This window comes from Rhineura floridana, chromosome 5, assembly GCF_030035675.1.
Source record: "Rhineura floridana isolate rRhiFlo1 chromosome 5, rRhiFlo1.hap2, whole genome shotgun sequence".
Classification (NCBI taxonomy): domain Eukaryota; kingdom Metazoa; phylum Chordata; class Lepidosauria; order Squamata; family Rhineuridae; genus Rhineura; species Rhineura floridana.
In genome coordinates, this window is record NC_084484.1 from 63,746,840 (window position 1) to 63,768,150 (window position 21,311).

The 21,311-nt window shown below is 41.2% G+C and overlaps 1 protein-coding gene across 3 annotated transcripts in view; it reads right to left on the reverse strand.

Moving 5' to 3' along the window:
• Positions 1-21,311, reverse strand: part of SLC9A7 (solute carrier family 9 member A7) — a 67,359-nt gene that overhangs the window by 18,829 nt on the left and 27,219 nt on the right. For all 3 annotated transcript variants that reach the window (XM_061626977.1, XM_061626976.1, XM_061626978.1), the window contains exons 4-11: positions 19,200-19,276; positions 16,997-17,109; positions 13,969-14,074; positions 13,063-13,204; positions 12,764-12,869; positions 10,073-10,161; positions 8,958-9,071; positions 655-766 (exon numbers count right to left, since the gene is read on the reverse strand). In XM_061626977.1, the coding sequence (XP_061482961.1) occupies positions 655-766; positions 8,958-9,071; positions 10,073-10,161; positions 12,764-12,869; positions 13,063-13,204; positions 13,969-14,074; positions 16,997-17,109; positions 19,200-19,276 (859 nt within the window). The remainder of the gene's footprint in view (positions 1-654; positions 767-8,957; positions 9,072-10,072; positions 10,162-12,763; positions 12,870-13,062; positions 13,205-13,968; positions 14,075-16,996; positions 17,110-19,199; positions 19,277-21,311) is intronic.

Genomic DNA, 21,311 nt, shown 5'->3' on the forward strand with positions numbered 1-21,311 from the left:
TGTTTCACATTAAGATACCCTAAAACTGCACTCTGAGTGACCAGGACCATTCACACCATACTTTCACTTTAAACAATCATGGCTTCTCTCAAAGAATCCTGGGAAGTGTAGTTTGTGAAGGGTGCTGAGAGATGTTAGGAAACACCCATTCTCATAGAGCTACAATTTCTGGAGTTCTCCAGGAAGAGGGACTGACTGTTAAACCACAATTGTAGCTCTGCAAGGAGAATTGTAGCTTTTGTAGGAATGAGGAAATCTTCTAACAACTCTTTTGAAAGCTTCTGTTGAAGCTCTGCCAATCCTATCACGGAATGCCCACAGTGGACAACACAGGCCAGTTGCTCCAACATAGCCTGATGAAGTGACCCCAAATATACCAGAGTCCAGGATTCTTTTCCAGCCCTCATCCCCTAAAGTTGGAGTAGGGAGAGGCAAGCCAAAACAGAATATTTGCTTGAGAAAGGTCAAAGCAACCAGGGATTTGGGGGTAGGGGGACAGGGGAAGAGACATGAGTTGTATGAAGCAAGTTGCTTTAAAACAAAAACATATTTTCTGCCCATCTAACAATAAGCACCCTCAACTGCTAATACCTTATGTACAGATGAGAGCTTTCTGTTATGAAAGAGATTACGAGCTTCATCTTATTGTCTTACCTGAAAACATCATCATGTGCTGAAAATTCCAGCTGATCTTGTGCCTTCTGCCCAAATTCAAGAAGAAAGAGAGCGGATAGATGTGTGCAGCTCGTCCCAGGAAAACAGCTATCTAACAACATCTTTTAGTCAAGAATCCAACAGAAAAGAGTATCTATGTCACACTATGATCAGATAGCTTCTGTAAATTTAGTTGTATTCCAAAATATTACTTAATCTTTTCTGGAAATACCTTAATTTTTGGTTCTTTTGAAGTCTGCTGTCATGTGGCTCTTAACAGGCAAAGCCACTATTCCTATACCAGGAAAACCTGTACCTGTTGATATCTATCAGTCATACAGCTGAGGGTGTTTTTTATTAAAGGCATAAGGCCTCCACCAGGACAAAAAAGGGGAGGGGAGTATAACCCTTACTCAACATCTCCAGAATGGAGATGCTTGTTTGCTACTGTTCATTGTTTGTAAATGTAAATGGACTGCCTTCAAGTCGATTCCGACTTATGGCGACCCTATGAATAGGGTTTTCGTGGTAAGTGGTATTCAGAGGTGGTTTTACCATTGCCTTCCTCTGAGGCTGAGAGACCATGACTGGCCCAAGGTCACCCAGTGAGCTTCATGGCTGTGTGGGGATTCGAGCCCTGGTCTCCCAGGTCGTAGTCCAACACCTTAACCACTACGCTTCACTGTTTAAGGCACCCTAAAAGAGAGTGACAGACATACAGACTTAGTGCATTTAACTCCCACATGGTTTTCCCTCGGGACTGATCCAAACACACTCCAGTGAGGCAGTAAAGTCCTTGAACATTGTGTCACATTAGCATTCATATGGGGAGTGGAAGTGGTCACTCCAATGTGGTAATACTCCACACACACAGGCACTTTCTTCCTCTCCAACATTTACATGGGCAGCTTTTTAATTGCTCCATAAGGCTGGATACAAAGCCAAACAAATTATGCTTAGAATAAATAAAATGAACAGTAAGAACTAGAGCGGTCTCATAAAAAATAAGGATACTTCTACCCATGAACTGTATGTATATATGAACCTTAACAGGCCCCTCTCAGCTCCTTATGCAGGAAGCTGCCTTATATTGAGTCAGGACCGCTGATCTATCTGGCTTAGTACTGTCTACACTAACTGGCAGCAGCTCTCCAGGATTTCAGGCAGGTAAGTAGAAGAGATAGACATCTTCAGAGAACTTCACTGAGCAGGTGATTTTGGAGTATACACACCTATACTTAAAACTGAAGACATCCATTATTGCAGCATGTGAACAAACTATTGGATACCAAACTAAGAAACATCAGGATTGGTTTGATGAGAATGATAGTGAGATTGAACATATAATCGACAAGAAAAGGAAAGCCTTTCAGATATGGCAGAAAGACATTAACTGTGCTGCTAAGAAACAAATCTATGCCAGTGCAAAGGCTGAGGTCCAAAGAAAAACTAGAGAACTTAAGAATGCCTGGTGGACAAAGAAAGCTGAAGAAATCCAGCACTTTGCAGATGCTCACGATGCATGGGGCTTTTTTAATGCCACAAAGGTCATCTACGGACCAACAAATTACAGTACAAATCCCTTATGTTCAATGGATGGTACCAAACTTCTTAAGGATAAAGAGTCTATTGCACTGCGCTGGAAAGAGCATTACCACGACCTCCTTAATCATAACTCTATCATGGCTGATGAGGTCTTCTCACAAATTCCACAACAACAAACTAGAGATGAGCTTGCAGTATCCCCTAATTTGGATGAAGTTATTAAAGCCATCAATCAAATGAAGAACAACAAAGCTAGTGGACCTGATGGAATTCCTGCTGAAGTCTTTAAAGAAGGTGGGCCTGAACTTACACAACAACTTCATAAGCTCATCGAAAAAATCTGGAAGATGGAGGAGATCCTGGAACACTTTAGGGACACCATAATTATCACTCTTTCAAAGAAGGGTGATAGAACAGATTGTGGGAACTATTGAGGTATCTCTCTTCTTGCTACCGCAGGTAAAATCCTTGCAAGGATCCTCGCAAATCACCTCCTGCCAATCTCAGAGGATGTACTCCTCGAATCTCAAAATGGTTTCTGCCCTTCCATGGGGACAGTGGACATGATCTTCACTGCACAACAGCTTCAAGAAAAATGCCAGGAGCAAAAGCAATCTCTATATATGGTGTTTATTGATCTGACTAAGGCCTTTGACACTGTGAATCGAACTGCTCTCTGGACCATCCTTCTGAAAACTGGATGCCCTGATAAATTTGTAAATATTTTGCGATTCCTTCATGACATGACAGCAACAATTTTGGACAACAATGGCTTTCAGAGCAATCCATTCAGAGTTGGATCAGGTGTAAAACAGGGATGCGTCATTGCTCCTACCTTATTTGCTATCTTCATTGCTATGATTCTACACCTTATTGAGGGGAAACTTCCTACTGGTGTGGAAATCATATACCGAACAGATGGAAAGCTTTTTAATCTCAGTAGGCTAAAAGCAAAAAGTAAGGTAATGTCAACCTCTGTCGTAGAACTTCAATATTCCGATGATAATGTAGTCTCTGCACATTCGAAGAAAGATCTTCAAACTATCCTAAATGTCTTCGCAGAAGCATATGGAAAGCTTGGGCTCTCACTTAATATTAAAAAAACCAAAGTGCTTCATCAACCGGTGTGAACTAGTCCCTCTGTAGCACCATTGATCCAGCTTAATGGTGTGACGTTGGAGAATGTTGATCACTTCCCCTATCTCGGCAGCCATCTCTCTGTAAAAGCCAACAGCGATGCTGAAATTCAACATCGTCTGAACTCTGCAAGTGCAGCATTCTCCTGAATGAAGCATAGAGTGTTCGAGGATTGGGATATTCGTAGGGAGACCAAAATGCTTATTTACAAAGCCATTGTACTACCGATCTTACTGTATGCCTGTGAAACATGGACCATTTATAAACGCCACTCCCAACTTCTTGAAAGATTCCACCAACACTGCCTCCAGAAAATTCTGCAAATTACTTGGGAAGACAGATTGACTAATGTTAGCGTTTTGGAAGAAGGAAAGACTACCAGTGTTGAAACAATGATCCTTCAACATCAACTTCGCTGGACCAGCCTTGTTGTTCGAATGCCTAATCACCATCTTTCAAAGCAGCTACTTTACTCCCAACTTAAGGATGGAAACGGAACATCGGTGGACAGCAAAAGAGTTTTAAAGATGTTCTTAAAGCAAATCTAAAAAAATGTAACATGAACATCGACAACTGGGAAGTCTTGGCCCGTGAATGTCCCAAATGGAGGTCAGCTATTATCAAAGGTGCTGTGGACTTTGAAGAAGCACAAATACAGGGTGAACGGGACAAATGAGCTAAGTGGAAGGCACGTCAAACAAATCCTCATCACGACCATCTTCCATCTGGAAACCTATGTCTTCACTGTGGGAGGCTGTGTGGATCCAGAATTGGCCTCCACAGTCACTCACTGTTAAAGATCTTATCTTGGAAGACAATCTTACTCGGCCACGAGTGATCGCCAATGAATACTTAAAACACTGTGAATGGTGCAGAAAAATAAGGCACATTTTCTGATTAGCCCACAATCCTGTGGGGTGTATTTTTTCTTTGTGGAGGAAAACAACGGGTAAGGTATTTGCCATGCTTTGATTAAAACCTGGTAGGTCTACCAGGGCCAGATAAAATTAACTTTGCAGTCCCTGGCCTAGTTTCCACTCTACCACCCCTAAAGAAGTTATATCTGAAATCTGGTCAACATTGACAATTTCAAATAAATTTAGGGAATCCAGCACCACTTGTTCATCATATATGTTGACCATCTCATTTTAAGAGGTCATCAAGCTTCACTGGAGCCTCTCTGAAAATTTAGATGTTAAAGTTTGCATGCAATTGTCAATGTCCACCAATTGCAGACATTTCCTGCCACATATATAAAGTTGCTTTTTGTACCTTAAAGTTTTTTAAAAAACACTGACAGCAAAAACAAGGGGAGGACAAGGACATTCCTCATATTTGACTTGGAGCACAGAGCTTCAAGTTACAAGGAACACATGGGGGACGTTTTCCCCATTAAGCAAGTGCAGGAGAGAACTAGCTCCCCTGACTATATTCCTCTGCAAATGCCTCATTTGTATTTAACTGTTATTCTCCTCCTCAATTTCCATCTCTAAGACTAGAAGCCAGCTCAGCTGAGGGAGCTGTATTCTCACTGTGAAATTGCAGGAAATAATTATCAGGAACAAGAGGGATTAAAAATCCATCCTTTTGATTTCCCCCCAACAGAAGTGCAAGCACCTCTAGGGAAAAACACAATTTCCCCTTTCCTTATTCAGTTTCCTGCTCTAAAGATCCACCTAAGTGTCAAGACCGGCTTGTTAGAGGTGAAAGCTCCATGGTGCACAGAGAATTCCCACACACAATGCTTTGGATCAAGGTGAAAGGTCAGATTTTGTACTAACATCTAACTTATTTGACAATGGGGTACTTAAAAGAACTCCTAATATCTGTCTTGGTTTGACTACAGCCCTCTTCAGATGTTGTCAAATGAAAAATGGAAATGGACTGCCTTCAAGTCGATCACGACTAATGGCGACCCTATGAACAGGGTTTTCATGGTAAACAGTATTCAGAGGGGGTTTACCATTGCCTTCCTCTGAGGCTGAGAGGCAGTGACTGGCCCAAGGTCACCCAGGGAGCTTCATGGCTGTGTGGGGATTCGAACCCTGGTCTCCCAGGGTGTAGTCCAGCACCTTAACCAGTACACCACACTGGCCCTCAAATATGACACTATAATTTCATGAGGGAGGAGAGAGCAGAACAATGCATATTTACTCCAAACCCACACCGGCTTTTTCACAAGGTTCTCCATAGGTTGAGAGAATATCTGCAATGAGGCAGCCTATGGAACACATCTAGTTTTCCCCTATAAGCTGGAACTTTAAGCACTCACCTCATAGGAACAGCCTAGGTTTGTTTGGTGCCCCACTGCAAATATACCCTGAAGGCAGCTTATAGCAATAAAGATAAGGCCTTTACAAAATCTAAGGTCAATTGAAGCATGTGCTCAAGCATGTAATGGCATCTCAGTTCCAGGTGTCCCTGGCTGAGGCATATTAACTGGATCCATCTCAATGCGTCTTCCGCCTTATGTATTTGAGGCTGTTTTGGTTGTCTTAGGGGACTATCTATGCCAGGAAATGAACATGGAGAACTAACTTATGGCCCTCGAGATGATGCTGGACTACAGCTCCCATTATCCCTGACAGCTGTCCCTGCTGCAGTTGGCTGGGATGCGACAGAGGCACTATCTTACCAGGGTTCCAGTGTTTCCTGAAGGGGCAGTCTCAGAAGATGGTGACTGGAAACTCCAGTTCAGTGCCTTAGCCACTAGCCCAAACCGTGCCCATTTCTGGAGATACTGTATCTGCCACATGCCTTAGCTACAATGTGTGCTGACTACTGTAATGTGCTCTATGTGAGATTATCTTTGAAGAAGGTTCAGAAACTACACCTGGTTGAGAAAGCTGCAGCCACACTCTTCACTGGAATCAGTTATAAAGATCATGAGACTCTCTTGTTACAAAGAGTTTCACTGACTACTGATTTGCTTCTGGGCACAATTCAATGTGCTGGTTATACCTACAAAGTCCTACATTACATGGGGCCAGGTTACCCAAGACATTGCCTTCTCCCATATAAGCCTCCAGCGCCGGTGCCAAAGGGCAGCCAGGTTGGGCCCTGGCTGAAGGCCCCTTTGACCCAAAGGTGCCCCTGAATGGCCCCTCCTTAGCGTGGGAGGGTAGCACATCTGTTTCATGACCTGCAGCAGCAGCAGCTCCCAGCCCTGCTGCAGATTGTGGAGAGAGACCTCAATGGAAACCCCCCCCATTAATACAGTCAGTGCAGGTTTCAATACGCCCGTACATACGCCTCACCTACCTCTCCCATCCCTGTGAATGATGGGTGTGCTGTGCTGATGCCCTGCTGCCATCTTGGTTTATGGTAGGCATATGCGTGCAGCACACGTCATTTACAGGGAGGGAGAAGTAAGTTGGATGCATGGGTGGGCTTAGAATCATAATTGTATAGTTGGAAGGGGCCTATAAGGCCATCAAGTCCAAGCCCCTGCTCAATGCAGGAATCCAAATTAAAGCATTCCCGACAGATGGCTGTCTAGCTGCCTCTTGAATGCCTCCAGTGTTGGAGAACCCACTACCTCTCTAGGTAATTGGTTCCACTGCAGTACTGCTCCAACAGTTAGGATGTTTTTCCTGATGTTCAGTTGAAATGTGACCTCCTGTAACTTGAGCCCATTATTCCGTGTCCTGACCTCTGGGACAACCGAGAAGAAATCCTGGCCCTCCTCTGTGTGACAACCTTTCATGTACTTGAATAGCACTATCATATCTCCCCTCAGTCTTCTCTTCTCCAGGCTAAACATGCCCAGTTCTTTCAGTCTCTCCTCATAGGGCTTTGTTTCCATCCCCTGATCATCCTCATTGCCCTCCCCTGAACCCATTCCAGTTAGTCTGCATCCTTCTTGAAGTGTGGTGTCCAGAACTGGACGCAATACTCAAGATGAGGCCTAACCAGTGCCAAATGGAGGGGAACCAATACTTCACACAATTTGGAAACTATATGCCTGTTAATGCAGCCTAACATAGTATTTGCCTTTTTTACAGCCACATCACACTGTTGGCTCATATTCAGCTTGTGATCCACAACAATTCCAAGAGCCTTCTTGCATGTAGTATTGCTGAGTCCAAGTATCCCCTATCTTATAACTGTGCATTTGGTTTATTTTTCCTAAGTGTAGAACTTTGCACTTATCCCTGTTAAATTTCATTCTGTTTTCAGCCCGATGCTCCAGCCTATCAAGATCCCCTTGAATTTTGTTTCTGTCTTCTAACGTATTAGCTATCCCTCCCAATTTTGTATCATCTCCAAATCTGATAAGCATTCCCTGCACCTCCTCATCCAAGTCATAAATAAAAATGTTAAACATTGGGCCCAGGACCAAGCCCTGTGGTACTCCACTCTTTATCTCCCCGCCCAGTTTGAGAAGGAACCATTGATAAGCAATCCAAGTACGATTCTGTAGCCAACTGTGGGTCCACCTGATAGTTGTTCCATCCAGCCCACATTTAGCTAGCTTATTAATTAGAATATCATGGGGCACTTTGTCAAAAGCTTTGCTTAAATTGAGATATATTATGTCCACACTGTTCCCACAGTCTATGAGGAGGTTATCCGATCAACAAATGAGGTTAGTCTGGCAGAATTTGTTCCTCATAAATCCATGTTGGCTTCTAGTAATCACTGCATTGTTTTCAAGGTGCTTACAGACTGACCGCTTTATAATCTGCTCCCGAATTTTTCCAGGGAATGATGTCAGGCTGACTGGTCTATAGTTCCCAGGTTCCTTCTTTTTGCCCTTTTTTTAGGGACAACATTGACCCTCCTCCAGTCATCTGGCACTTCACCCATCTTTCACGATTTTGCAAAGATAATAGACAGTGGTTCTGAGAGTTCTTCAGCCAGTTTCCTCAATACTCTAGGATGGAGTTCATTGGGCCCTGGAGATTTGAACTCGTTCAATGAGATTAGGTATTCCTTGACCATTTGTCTATCAATCTAAAACTGGGACTGGGCCACAGCACTGCAGGCCAGGGGCAGTCTTATGCCCAAGGGCCAGTCATGCTTGGCACCAGCCCTGTAAGCCTCTCCAAGTCGTAAAAGCCTCAAGAGAAGCCCTTCTTTCTGTCCTGGAAACAGCAAATTTGGCAGAAACTTGAAAGAGGCAGAAAGGCCTTATCAGTGGCTGCTCCCAGATTCTGGAATTCCTTGCCTAAGGGAGGCCCAGCTACCCCTTTCTCCTATGACCTTTCCACTGCCAGGCAAATATGTTTTTATTCAAACAGGCCTTTGGCCTCATTAGCCATCTTGTAAATATGCTGCAATTTGTTTTAAGTTGCTTTATTCATCTTACTGACATTTTACCTGCCTGCATTTTTTATTTTGTTCTTCATTTCTGTATTTCATTATTTATATTATCTTGTATTACTGTATATTATTGTATATATTCAACACTATTTGCAAAACAAAGACTTTTCAAGATCTTAGTTTAAAAATGCTACAAGGAATAGCCATATACTGTATGGAAAGACAATTTAAAAACCACTTGCAGTTCAAAAAAAGCAAAGTAAGGCAGAGAGAAAGAGACCCCCTAAAAATCTTGCTAGTCAACTTTGACTGAAACACCACCAGGAAGAAATGTGTTGAGAACCTAGAAAGGATACAAAAGCTCCTATAATGAAGATGGGGCTGAATATGTGCTTCTGGAAAGTAAACAGGGCTAAGCCCATATAAGAAAATATGAAGTTCTCAGCCAGAAAGTGCAGTACTTCAAAGAGCTGGAAAGAAAGTTGGGAGAGTAAAAAAAATAACCCCTGCAAGTAAATTCAATATAATTTACACATATTGCAGAGAAATGTGCTTGCATTCAGAGCAACCCCTTCTGGATAAATAATAAAATCCATCTGAAAGTAGAAAAAGTCAGGTTTAGAGTAAAATCCATGATTTTGTTACCAGATTTTTTTTACCATTTTGTACTGTGGAATTTAAAATTAAAAAATTACAGTGTGGATAAAAAATTCCCCCCCCTTTCAGTTGTGTTCTGCCATGCATTGATGCAGAATCACTATCCTTGCCCAATATAAAAAGGTATAAATCCACCCCTGGCATAAACAACAGCCAACGCTAAAATGAAACACTACTTTTCAGCCCTTTATATATTGCATGGGAGCCACATTTTATACTACACTGCTGCTGTAATATTTGAAGGCTAAGCACAATCTTGGCAGATTCAGGTCCTTGCCTCACAATCATTAGTCAGCCAGGATGGGGGCAGCAATTAAATGGGAGGGGCCTGAACAGTAGTCTCTGGGTTTGCTGTAACATTGAAAGGCCCAGATCCATGCAAGCAAAAGATGAAACCACGGGGAGGGGGGGAAACAGTTGTCATGTTGCTGCTGTAACGTATAAAGAAGGTCCTCTTGGGAAATCAAGTGACATAATTTTTTCCTGGACTGTATATAACACTTCCATTATAGATAGGGGACTGTATGCTTGAAGGCTTTCTCCACACACTCTAATTTTGTAGGTGCAGGAATGTTTTTACATTTTTAAAAAATGGTACACTCAAATATTCAGTCCTGCACTGTAAGTCTGAATGGTACAACCTAGAGAACACTGCAACACAAGTCTCCCAGTTATGCATTTCACCTTTCAATTTTTTGTCAAATATGAGAAAGAACTATCTGTCATCGGGTGTAAGCAACCTTCATTCATAATTAATGAAGTACAGCATCCTTTACTATTTTAAAAAAGCAAAACCTAGAAGGCATTATTTTACCTGCTTGGTTCGGCTTCTTGACTCAACTGAAAGATTATTGTATGTGTAGTGAGCTTGTGTGATTCCACAGAACAGGACAGCTACCACACCTGTCAAGAGAAGCAGCACACGAAGAAACATTAACTAAATGTAGACACTATCTTTTTTCTGGGTTAGCATTTAAGATCTTACACCAATTTTATTTAAATCCAGAAGAATGAAATTCCCATGAATGCTTACTATCTTGCATAATAGTTTTGTGGGTTAATGGGACTCAATTCTGCATAAAAGCTTTACCATGTGTACTGGAGAGCAATCCCATAATTCCATGGGTGCAGGGAGTGTACTTCTGTGACTCTACAAGGCACTTTATTATGTACTCCATGATTCAGTCTCACTGCCAAGAACAAATCCCAGGGCTGTGCCTCATCTTTTTTAAGTGTTTGCGAGATTACAATAATCTGTTGTGTATGCTTACATTGACTTGCCACACAAGCATTCTGTGTAAATGCTATCAGTCAAGATGACAACTGGATGGTAAGAGCCAGCAAATCAACCATATTTGAACCACAGTGCATACTATACTTTAGTTCATGGTGAACTGCCATTTTATATTGGAGCAGTCTGGATAAGTCTATTTCTAGTTCAATTGAGGGGGATCATGAACAGCCTTTTAGGGACTATAAGTGAGAGAATATACACACTGTACTATCAACAGTAATGAGCACTAGGCACCAATTCTCTAGGCTTCTCTTGTGTAGTCAATCTCTCTACCACCAATGCAACAAGAATAATATCTACAGTTGGGAACCCAAAGAGCCATGCTATTGGCTCCTTGCACCCAATGGGGGTTTGACCAAGTCTTGAACAGCAAGTCCCTGTCTCCATACAACATTGCATTCCCATTTAAAACTGAAAAGACTATCAAAAGCAGATTGAGGAACAGATCCTAAAGCCATATTACATAGTCAAAAATCCACTTATTCCAAGCTTTGGGTGCACCTAAAATAATCCTTCAGATCTGGAATTAAGGACCACTCCAACCACCCAGTTACTGGTTTGCACTGTAGCAATCAAGGCTGCACATTGCAAAATACATTAGAAAAACCATTTTTGCACTGGACACATTTAAGGTGATTCTGAAATTTGTGAAAAAAGCAACTCTGCAAACAGACATGACGTGGGACAGTTTAAATCATTAAAAAGAATTTGCAGGAAAATGCACATCTTCTACAAGGAGATGCATGGCAGGACTTCTACAGTGTCCAGGCAGTCTAGTTTCAAGGGCCAAAACATGTAGAAGCATGTATCATTTGTTTAATCGTTTGTTTCACTGTTACATCTGACCAAGAAACTAAACTGTAAATTCACTAATAGGCAAAAAAACCCTGCGGTTTAAGAATGTACCTATAGCCAACAGATATTTCTATCAAACTATTTCTATCAAAAAAGCAGGGAAATTGGGCAGCTATAGTGAATGCACCAGGGGAGCAGGAGACCTGACCTCCTCTCTGAGATACTGGACTGCCCTACAAAGTTGTCAAAATGCAAACACAATTTGGGTTGGTCTTTCACAGTCCAATCCACTTGCTGTGTAGCTTGGAAGAATTTGGTAACATGTGCCTCTTTCCCATTACAATGTTGCAAGAACACCTGCACATGGCTGACTTTCTCTTCTCCTAAAGATACAGGATCAGTCTCAGGCCCTGAGCCTGGCAATCCTACCTCTCACCCAAATTTAAAACAAAGCTGTCCCTGGCCACATCCACACCAGGCCTCTATTACACTTTGGACAATCATGGCTTCTCTCAAAGAATCCTGGGAAGTGTAGTGCTGGGAGATGCCCTGTTCCCCTCACAGACGTTCAATTAGAGTGGCTGACTGTTAAACCAGTCTAGCCACTGGAGCTCTCTCAGTGGAATAGGAGTCTCCTCTCAGCACCCTTCACAAACTACACTTCCCAGGATTCTCTGAGGGAAGCCATGACTGTCTCAGGTGCAATCAAAGTCTGGTGTGGGTGTGGCCCCCTGATTAGCTAAGCTCAGCAGCTGTGAGGCTTTTAGAACGCTGACGGTTGTTACTGAGAATGCCTGCCCTTATCATTGGCTTCAAGCCAAAGTTTCTTAAATTAATTAAAAATCAGCCAGGCATTTTTTTAACTTTTAAACTGCAGAAGATGAAGGTCAGAATATGGGGCAAGGTCAGTATTAGGATTACAGGTACTCTGTGAACATGGCTGATTTTTAATGAATTTCAACAGATTATGAGAACTCTGAAAACAAGTCCAAAAGGGCTCTGGGGTTTTTCTCTCCCTTTTTAGACTTTGAACTCTCTATTCTCTCTGACTGTTTTGTGTATCACCATGAAAATTGAAAGGGTTGTTAAGCATTAAATTTGGTAAGGTTTTATTTTGAAATGAGCTTATGGGAAGCATCAGAATGGCATGGGGGTATTTTCAATTTAACATTGCAGAATGTGAAAAATCCACTCTGGCTATAGTATACAGCCACTGCTGTGGCTGTATAATTAAACTCATATTATACATTCATGCAGGCATCGTGGAATCATCATCATGCATTCTTAAGACATAGGCACAAGTGTAATCTAACAGGTGACAAGATGAACAGCCAAAATGTTACTAATTACTCTTTCAGCACAAAATTGATTCATCCCACAGCTACATTGTCTTGTTCATCTATCAAAGCACCTTACCTGTAAAACCACAAGCTTCAGCAAGCAAAAATGTACTCCAGGACATCAGGAAAAACAGTGCAGTCTCCAGCAAGGGAAAGCAGTGCAGTTTTGTAAACTTTGTTACGTAAATATTGTGTTAAGGAATCACAAAGAACACTTGATATTTCCTACAGCTTTTAAAACACATCTCACAGGTGTGAAAGTGAGGAGCCAGTAGATGCAAATTCAGACCACAGGTTTTCCTCACCTGGCCAGGTTATAAATGCTTCCAAGCATTTGCAAAACAGTCTAGAAGCATTCTATAGAAAAAAGGATATCAGAGCTGTCACAACTCCTGTCACTACTCCCATCATGAAAGAGCCACTGAAGATTCCAAGGAAGATGCCAACAGATTTAAAAAAAGCTGCTGCATCAAAAGCATGGATGTTTCTTCCTGTGGGCTGATATGCTACAATAGAACTGGAAGGAAAGCAGCAATGAGCAAAATATTTCTCCCAGATAAATCAACCTGCGCCAGTTATCTTAGGAGTTATATCATTCCCACTTGCCCAACCACTCCCAACTTATCTCAGTGCAAATACAAGAACAGTGGTCTTTCCTAATCTGTTTCACAACACTATCAGAAACTGATTCATTTTGCATAATGATCTTTTATATAGCAATGGGATGGGGAACTTTTTCTGGCCAAGGGTTCAGATATTGACCTCCCCACCCCTTGGCAGGCCAAATTTGGCAGGTGGGTGGGGCCATCCATCTATCACCTGACATGACTATGATGTTAGGAGATGTTGCTCTTTGAAGTCCCTACTGTCAGGACCTCAAAGGCCACACAGCACTGTCTGAAAGCCCTTTTCTGTTTGCACAGGGCTTGCGGACAGCCCTCCCCCATTTGAGCCTAAGGATGCTTTTAGACAGCTCCTGTGCTCATGCTTGAGCACTCACGTTGCAAAGGACTTTCAGACATCACCATCTCCTGTCTGAGCCTCCAGAACTGAACAAGATTTAACCTCCATTAATCAGTGGGAGCAGCAAATGCTGGATTTAATCCTGTCCTTCTGCTCATCAGCTAACATCACCAGTGATGTCAGCTGATGGGTGGGTGAGCATGATTTGGGGAAAATGGCCTTTTGGCCAAACTGGACCTCCCGGTGGGCCAAGTATGGCCCACAGGCTGAAGGTTCCCCACCCCTGACATAAATTAAAAACTCAAACTTTTTACTTACGAAGATAGTACAATAGCAACGGCATCGTTTAGCACACTCTCTCCAAACAGCAGTGCATAAAGATCAACATCAGCATGAAGTTCGTTAAAAATTGCTAGTACAGTAACTATGAATGGGGTGGGGGAGGGGAAGAGAAGAGCAATACACTTAAAATTAGATGTGCTGTATATATTATTTTGAACAAGGTAGAATTTGTTCTCTATAGACTTCCTGTGCTAGGAATGTTATCAACTTGCAATACAGCCATAAAACCAAAGATATTTAACACAAGTTGACAGTTGACACAAGGTTACCAGTTGTCTACCGGGCCCAATTCAAGGTGTTGGTGCTGACCTTTAAAGCCCTATACGGTTTCGGCCCAGTTTATTTAAAGGAACGCCTCCAGCATCACCAATTATGCCGCCCAACAAGATCAGCCACACAAGACCTTCTCTCGGTCCCACCAGTTAAAACAGCTAGGCTGGTGCAGACCAGAGAGAGGGCATTTTCGATTGTGGCTCCCACCCTCTGGAATTCCCTTCCTTTCGATCTTCGTCATGCCCCCTCCCTGATAAGTTTCCGCCGGGCCTTGAAGACCTGGCTGTTCAGGCAGGCCTATGGGATTTCTGGGATGGGTTAGCTTTTAATATTACTTAGCTTAATTATTGAATGTGGTTTTGGTTTTATATTGTATTTTACTATGTCAGTGTACGTCGCCTAGAGTGACCGTTACTTCGGCCAGATAGGCGACTCATAAATAAAATTTTATTATTATTGATAAAAAGTCTACAAAAACATTTTCCAAAGGCTTAATTCCTACATTCCTTTTGTATGCGCTCAAGTTATCACTAGGCAACTTGTACCTTGTCAGCATAAATCCTCATATGGAGACACCAGGTATTACCTCATTAAGTACAAGGCTGCATACACACATAGCCTTTGAAATGCACAGGGGTTGTTTCTTCACAGTACACTTTTGTCCACAGCAATTCACAATTGTACACACCTTCATGTGATAATGTCATCTGAAGCAGCAGCTACCATTCATGTTGTCTGTACACACCGGTAGGTGTGTTTTAAGCTCCCCTCCCATCAATTAGTGCTGCCACAGTCCTATATTCATATATATATGAATATAGAGGCAGCTATGTTACTGTAGTGCTTCCTAATTTTCCTATTTCATTCATAGCCAAGTTTTATTTATTTTATTTTATTTAGTTGCATTTCTAAACCGCCCTATAGCTAACAGCTCCCAGGGCGGTGTACAACACGATAAAACCACAATATTTAAAATACAAGCAAGTGTGTATTGCGCATACAATTATAAAACATATTTAAAAACAGAGTAAAAGAAAAATAAACATAAGATTAAATTAAAATAAAAAGCTTAAAATGCCTGGGTGAAGAGGTGGGTTTTTACCTGGCGCCAAAAAGATGACAGAGAAGGCGCCAGGCGTATCTCATTTGGGAGGGCATTCCATAATTCAGGGGCCACCACCGAAAAGGCCCTAGATCTTATTACTGTTCTCCGGGCCTCTGTATGAGTTGGGACCCGCAGAAGGGCCTTAGACGTCGAGCGGAGTGAACGGGTAGGAACATAGCGAGAGAGGCGTTCCATCAGATATTGCGGTCCAGTGCCGTTAAGGGCTTTATAGGTAAGGACCAGTTAAAAATGGTGAAGAGGCGTGGCACAGCCTTGCAACTTCAGTTGGTCTACCCCAATAGGAGGTGACCCAAGAAAGCACTCTGTGTACATATGTATGCAGCAAGCACTTGAGAAGGGCATTCTTGGCACAAAATAGATTACAACTATTCCAGCAGAATGAACTTTAGATTGACAAATAGTTGGGACAAGCACAACATGGGGATGAAATTGTGTGTACACCACCCCAAAAAGACACATAAAGCACTGAATGCACATTATCACACAGTGTGTATATATCCTAAATCATTCTCACAAATACCTACTGTTGCTGCAAGAGGGTATTCCACAGCAATCACGTATATCTCCTCTGTTCCAGATTTAAAATGTACACAGCCAAAACACAGCTATGCTAGACCATGGGGGAGGGGGAATCCCAAAAGCTACAGTAAGGCAATACCTTTATCAGAAGCAGCCAAAAAAGCTATGAACAATCTTTTGAGTTCTTCATAAATTTCTATGTTAACCAAAACATAGAAGGAAAGGTGGCCATAGAGAAAAAGGCAGACAAAGTGGTGTTGCCCCCAAGTCTGCAATTTGTTGTGAAATGGAATGCGGGACGAGTTGTGCAGACATAATTGGATAAGCCTCACAAGATGTACCTTGGGCTACTTGGACAAATATGAGGAAAGAACTAGTATTGCTTTTTTGTGGTCCCGGTTTTTCTTGAAGCACCAAGTCAACATGAGAAGCCCCAGGACAGGTGGGAAGAGAGACCACAACAAGGTTCTTTAGTGCATCAGTATTGCTCCAATTGACGGGAAGGAAGAGACACTTATGTGCCATGGCTCCTTCTACTGGGTCAGGTGTTCTCATGCTAGCCTGGCAGTGCAGAAAGAATCTACACAGTAGAGGATCCCACACTGTCTGATACATTGGAGTGGGGGGCAAGGCCTGTCTGAAGTATGATAGGGGGATAAGAAAATCACTACATCTGTGTTACTCTTCCTGAAAACCTGGATTCAGAGGTCCCTAGTGGTGTAGGCCACAGGCAGCCACACTACACAACCTTTTATGCATTTTTCTCCTGTTCCATAACCATCTTACCTACTTCAAGACTCCCCAACAAGGAATTTACACAGCATTTCAAAAATTCTACCAGCAGCCACACTTCAATGTATGAATATCACTTCTTACAATTTTTTTAATGAATCAGTCTCTTAATCTCCTAATTCTTATGCCTTGTAGAGAAATAAAAATCATTTGTGACATGGGAAAGATCAGACATAAAACAAATATGACCTAACATTATATCTTCAAGGTGGTTCATCATATAAGTATCTTTTTTTATATTGAAGTTATCATTTTTAAAAAGTGATAAGGATTTTAAGAAGCAGAAATCTATACCTGGATCAGTAGCAGATATAATGGCTCCAAAAAAGAGACAATCAGTGTAGTAAAACTTATCAGAGAGCTGTCCCACCAGCTTCATTAGTTCCACAACACCATACATAAGATTCCTGTGAGGAAAAACAAATAATTCAGTGAAGCATTTAAACCAAACCAGTCTACTCTATTGGCCATATTTATAAAGATTTACACCACTTTATTATTGTTATTAGATTTCTTACCCGCCCTTCACCTTGAGATTCCGGGGCAAGGTTATAACAATTTAAAAAATAAAATATGAAAATCAGTTAAAAATAAGTTATAGTCAAGAGAATGGGGTGGCAACTTTTTTTACCGTTGACAAATGTGCAACCCAATGTATGTATGCATGGCCATGTGAAAACAAGTCCATCAAATGGTGCTTATTCCCAAGAAAGCGAGTAAGAGATTATAGCTATAAGGTTTCTTCTAGTCTTAGGACATTTGATTTAGGGGGAAGGTAGAATCACACAAAAAAAGAGAGAGACTGAGGAAAGGTACACCCAAATTTGTAAAGTTGTCTTCCTGGAGATATTTATTTATTTATTTACTACATTTATATACCACCCCATAGCCGAAGCTCTCTGGGCGGTTTACAGCAATTAAAAACAATAAAAACAAATATACAAAGTTTAAAACATAAAAAACAATTTAAATACACAATTTAAAAAATTTAAAAACAATTTAAGAACAAGTGTCCAAAAAAAGCATGGGGAGGGGAGGAGGGAGAAAGCAAAACTCCCTTTTCATTTATGGGCACCACAAGCATCAGGTACAACACAGGGAGAAGCATAGTTAAGGATTCACAAATTCATTCACTGTGGCATGTAACCTTTTAAAAAAATTATTCTAAAACGTTATTCTAGATGAGTATCAAATATTTACAAAACCAACATACAGAACTACAGTCTCTTGCTTTTCTCCTAATTATAGTGTAACATTAATTTTCTATTTTCTCATTTCATTCTAGGTGAATATACAAAGTAGGAATGAATGTGTTATGGTTCATCAGTTCACTGCATGTGGCAAATGAATCTTCATTTCACAAGACTGAAATTAGTCCTTATTCCAAAGGGTCTGTATATATGGACATGCACATGTGCACGTGTACACGCACACACATATTCTCACACACACAAACATGCTCGCGCGCACACAGTCACGCACACACCTGCACTCGCACACATGCACACACACATTCCAAGCAGCAAGGAAGTTGACATCTTTTGCTTGTTCTCTTATTGCTTTCATTTCAGAGAACTTCTCTGCCAATGCCACTTGCTAATTTTTTTCCATACCATTTGTCTTCGTAATTGTTCACTATTTTTCCTTTGCAGTCACATCACGTTCTGAGATGCCCAAGTGCCTCAGAAGTGTAGCATGACTGTGGGGACAACATCTCCCTTTAAACCCAACATAACAGCTGGTGCTAGTTTACGCTGAGCTGCAACTTGTGAATTGCCCTAGTTATATTGGAACCGCAACGCAACACAGGCAAACTACAGTTCTTGTCCAGAGTTTGTAGCCTTTGAAGCTCAGTCTGATATCAGAAACAAGACCTCCTGCCTTGGGGGGATATGGAGGATATTGACAACCAAGTTTTGGCTAACTACCAAGGATGGCCAAAAAGAAGTTGGGTCTATACTTAACTAGCAGCAGGGATCCACAATACAATTACAAAGTCAATATACTTGCTCAAGGCTACCTGTAACTAAAATAATTATGCAAACTTATAATCAGTAAGTAGTCTGAAAGGTCTCAGTTCACCTGATATTCAGACAGAGGTAATACTTACAAAAGTTTAAATATAATAAAGTATTTTTTTTTTAAGTACTGGCTGGGTATTCTAAAACATTCAATCTACAACCACCTGAAAAGTTCAAGTTTGCAATGCCATCATCAGATATATAAAGGGAGGCAATAGTGTCCCATATGATGAAACTGTTAACAAATGTAACCAAGTTCATTTACCTTTGAATGCACAAATAAAAACGCTAATTTGCTATTTTTTAAAAAAATTGAGAAAAAACCTATTTTATAGCACTTTTGCAGAAGACTGCATATTATATGGCATCTATATGCAAGTCAGCATATTCTCATTGATCTTGGTAGACCAGCTGAGGCACAATGACAGGTGATAGGAGACCCCTAAATTATGCCCCATAGGACTAACTCAACTCACCCAATAATGAAACAAGAGACCGCAGTTCCCAAGAAGGCATAAACCAGAATAGACCCCAGATTTCTGAAGAAGTGCCTCTGTAGAGGAAAAAACTGGTTAGGCACAGACATATAGGAGCATTCTTAGGAATGCCTTATGAACTCTAAAAATACAGCAGTTTCAGCACCATAGTCAAGTCACATTTTGTTTAGAGAAATGACTCACTTCAGCTTTACTATGCAGTCCTGAAATATTGCTACGATTTTAAAAAACTAAGCAGTTTTTTTTATAAATATATATTGGGAAGATGTTATGAGTCATGTCTAAACCATGCTTTGTTTCAGCATACTCTGGAACTGCCTGGTATAAATGGCTCAGGATGACTATCAAATCCAGGCTCATCATCCCAGTGCCTTTGAGAATTATCCACAGACCCCAAAGACAGAGGCAAACTCAGAGTATGAAGGCAATTCCATTGGGAACACTGTGGCTTTTTAAAGATTTACAGAGCTTGACAACAGGAAGAGATAATTTAGTGAGAATCTGCTAGTTTCTTCCTTACTTCATCAGACAACCCTCCAGATATAATCCATCTAGCCCAACCAGTGCTTTGAGAAGCTTCCTCAGCTTAAAAAAACCCATTCTTATAGTGAGGAAGTTTAATTATTTTCTCCTTGCTCCACTTGAGCAATGGAAGCTCTGCAAGACTCTGTGTGACTGGTGGTTGCTGCAGCACACCAATGTGCAGGTAGGGGCTACAAGGGTTTATATACTATGGATACATTCTATTATGCTGCTTGTACATACGTACAATGCTAGAAAGGGCAAATGCAATATGTACTAACTTCATCCTTTGATTAGCATGTTAGCCTTTTAAAAACTAAGAGTAGGGGCAGAACGATTATTTCAGATGACAGCAGATTGTGCTTCCTAAGAGGTTCCCTCTGCTGGTTATAGAACAAAACAGCCAGAGTTCTATGGAATTCAGATTGTAATACAATAAGATACAATATACAGAAATAAATGAAGCAATAAAAATACAATTGAAAGCCACACAGGTTCTAGCAGAGCACATTACAATTATTACAACATGTATAAAAATAATTAAGTGGTCTGTCAAGACTCTCAGCAATTTTCAAGTGGTCTGTGTGGGAAAATGTTTGGGAACCCCTGGCCTAGAAGGATAGTATACTCTCTCTCTCAGTAACTTGGCTAAGAGGACAGATGTTAATAAGGTCAAGAAGATAAATTAGAATCCCTCCAGTTCAGAAAACACAGGTGTATTTAACCAAGAAGTTAATAGATCAGACTAAGGCTGCAATCCAATACACACTTAGATGGGAGAAAGTCTCATGGAACCCAATGGAGCTTACTTCTGACTAGACATGTATTGGATCGCAGCTTAAGACAAAGAAATAAAAGAAAAGAATGGTTCTTTTAAAAATGTGTACTCTGTCAGATAAAGATGATATAATAGGGATATTTCTTACATAGCTATAGAAGATCCATAGCAAAAGACAGCAATGTTTGAGCAACAAATCAAACTGCCGTCTCAGCAGAAGATGTAGCAAGAAATCCAGGGAGCGTAGCTTCCACCAACTCCAGACTGAGGACTCTTAACAAAATTTGGTTGAGAGGGTATGAAAGTGGGAACCATGCTATGAAACTGACTAGTAGAAATAACTTTGTTTAGGAATGGGTTCATCCCGTGTTTTTTCCCCCCTCTCTCTTTTTTATAAAAAATGAAGTGCTGGTACTCGTACCTTGATAAAAGTAATGTGGGTGCCAGCACAAAATGGTTGCCCTGGGCAGCAAAAAAAAAAAAAGAGTTGCCAGTACTCCATATCAGTGGTTCCATCAGAAAGGGCATTAAGACAAGACAACACTGGGCTTGTCCTCATACCCAATATACACCAGCTTGGTGAAATACAGAGCAACATACACATATACCTTAGACATGGAAACAGACTACCCCATTCAAAAACACATTAACGGAGTATTAGAAGTAAATGCTATAATTTAGTGTGTTATATTTGTAATTATCCATGGGATTATCCAACCAACCTAAAGGGGATTTGACTTAGGGTCTCACAGGACCAAACTCAATCATGTAACATCTGCACCACAGCAAAT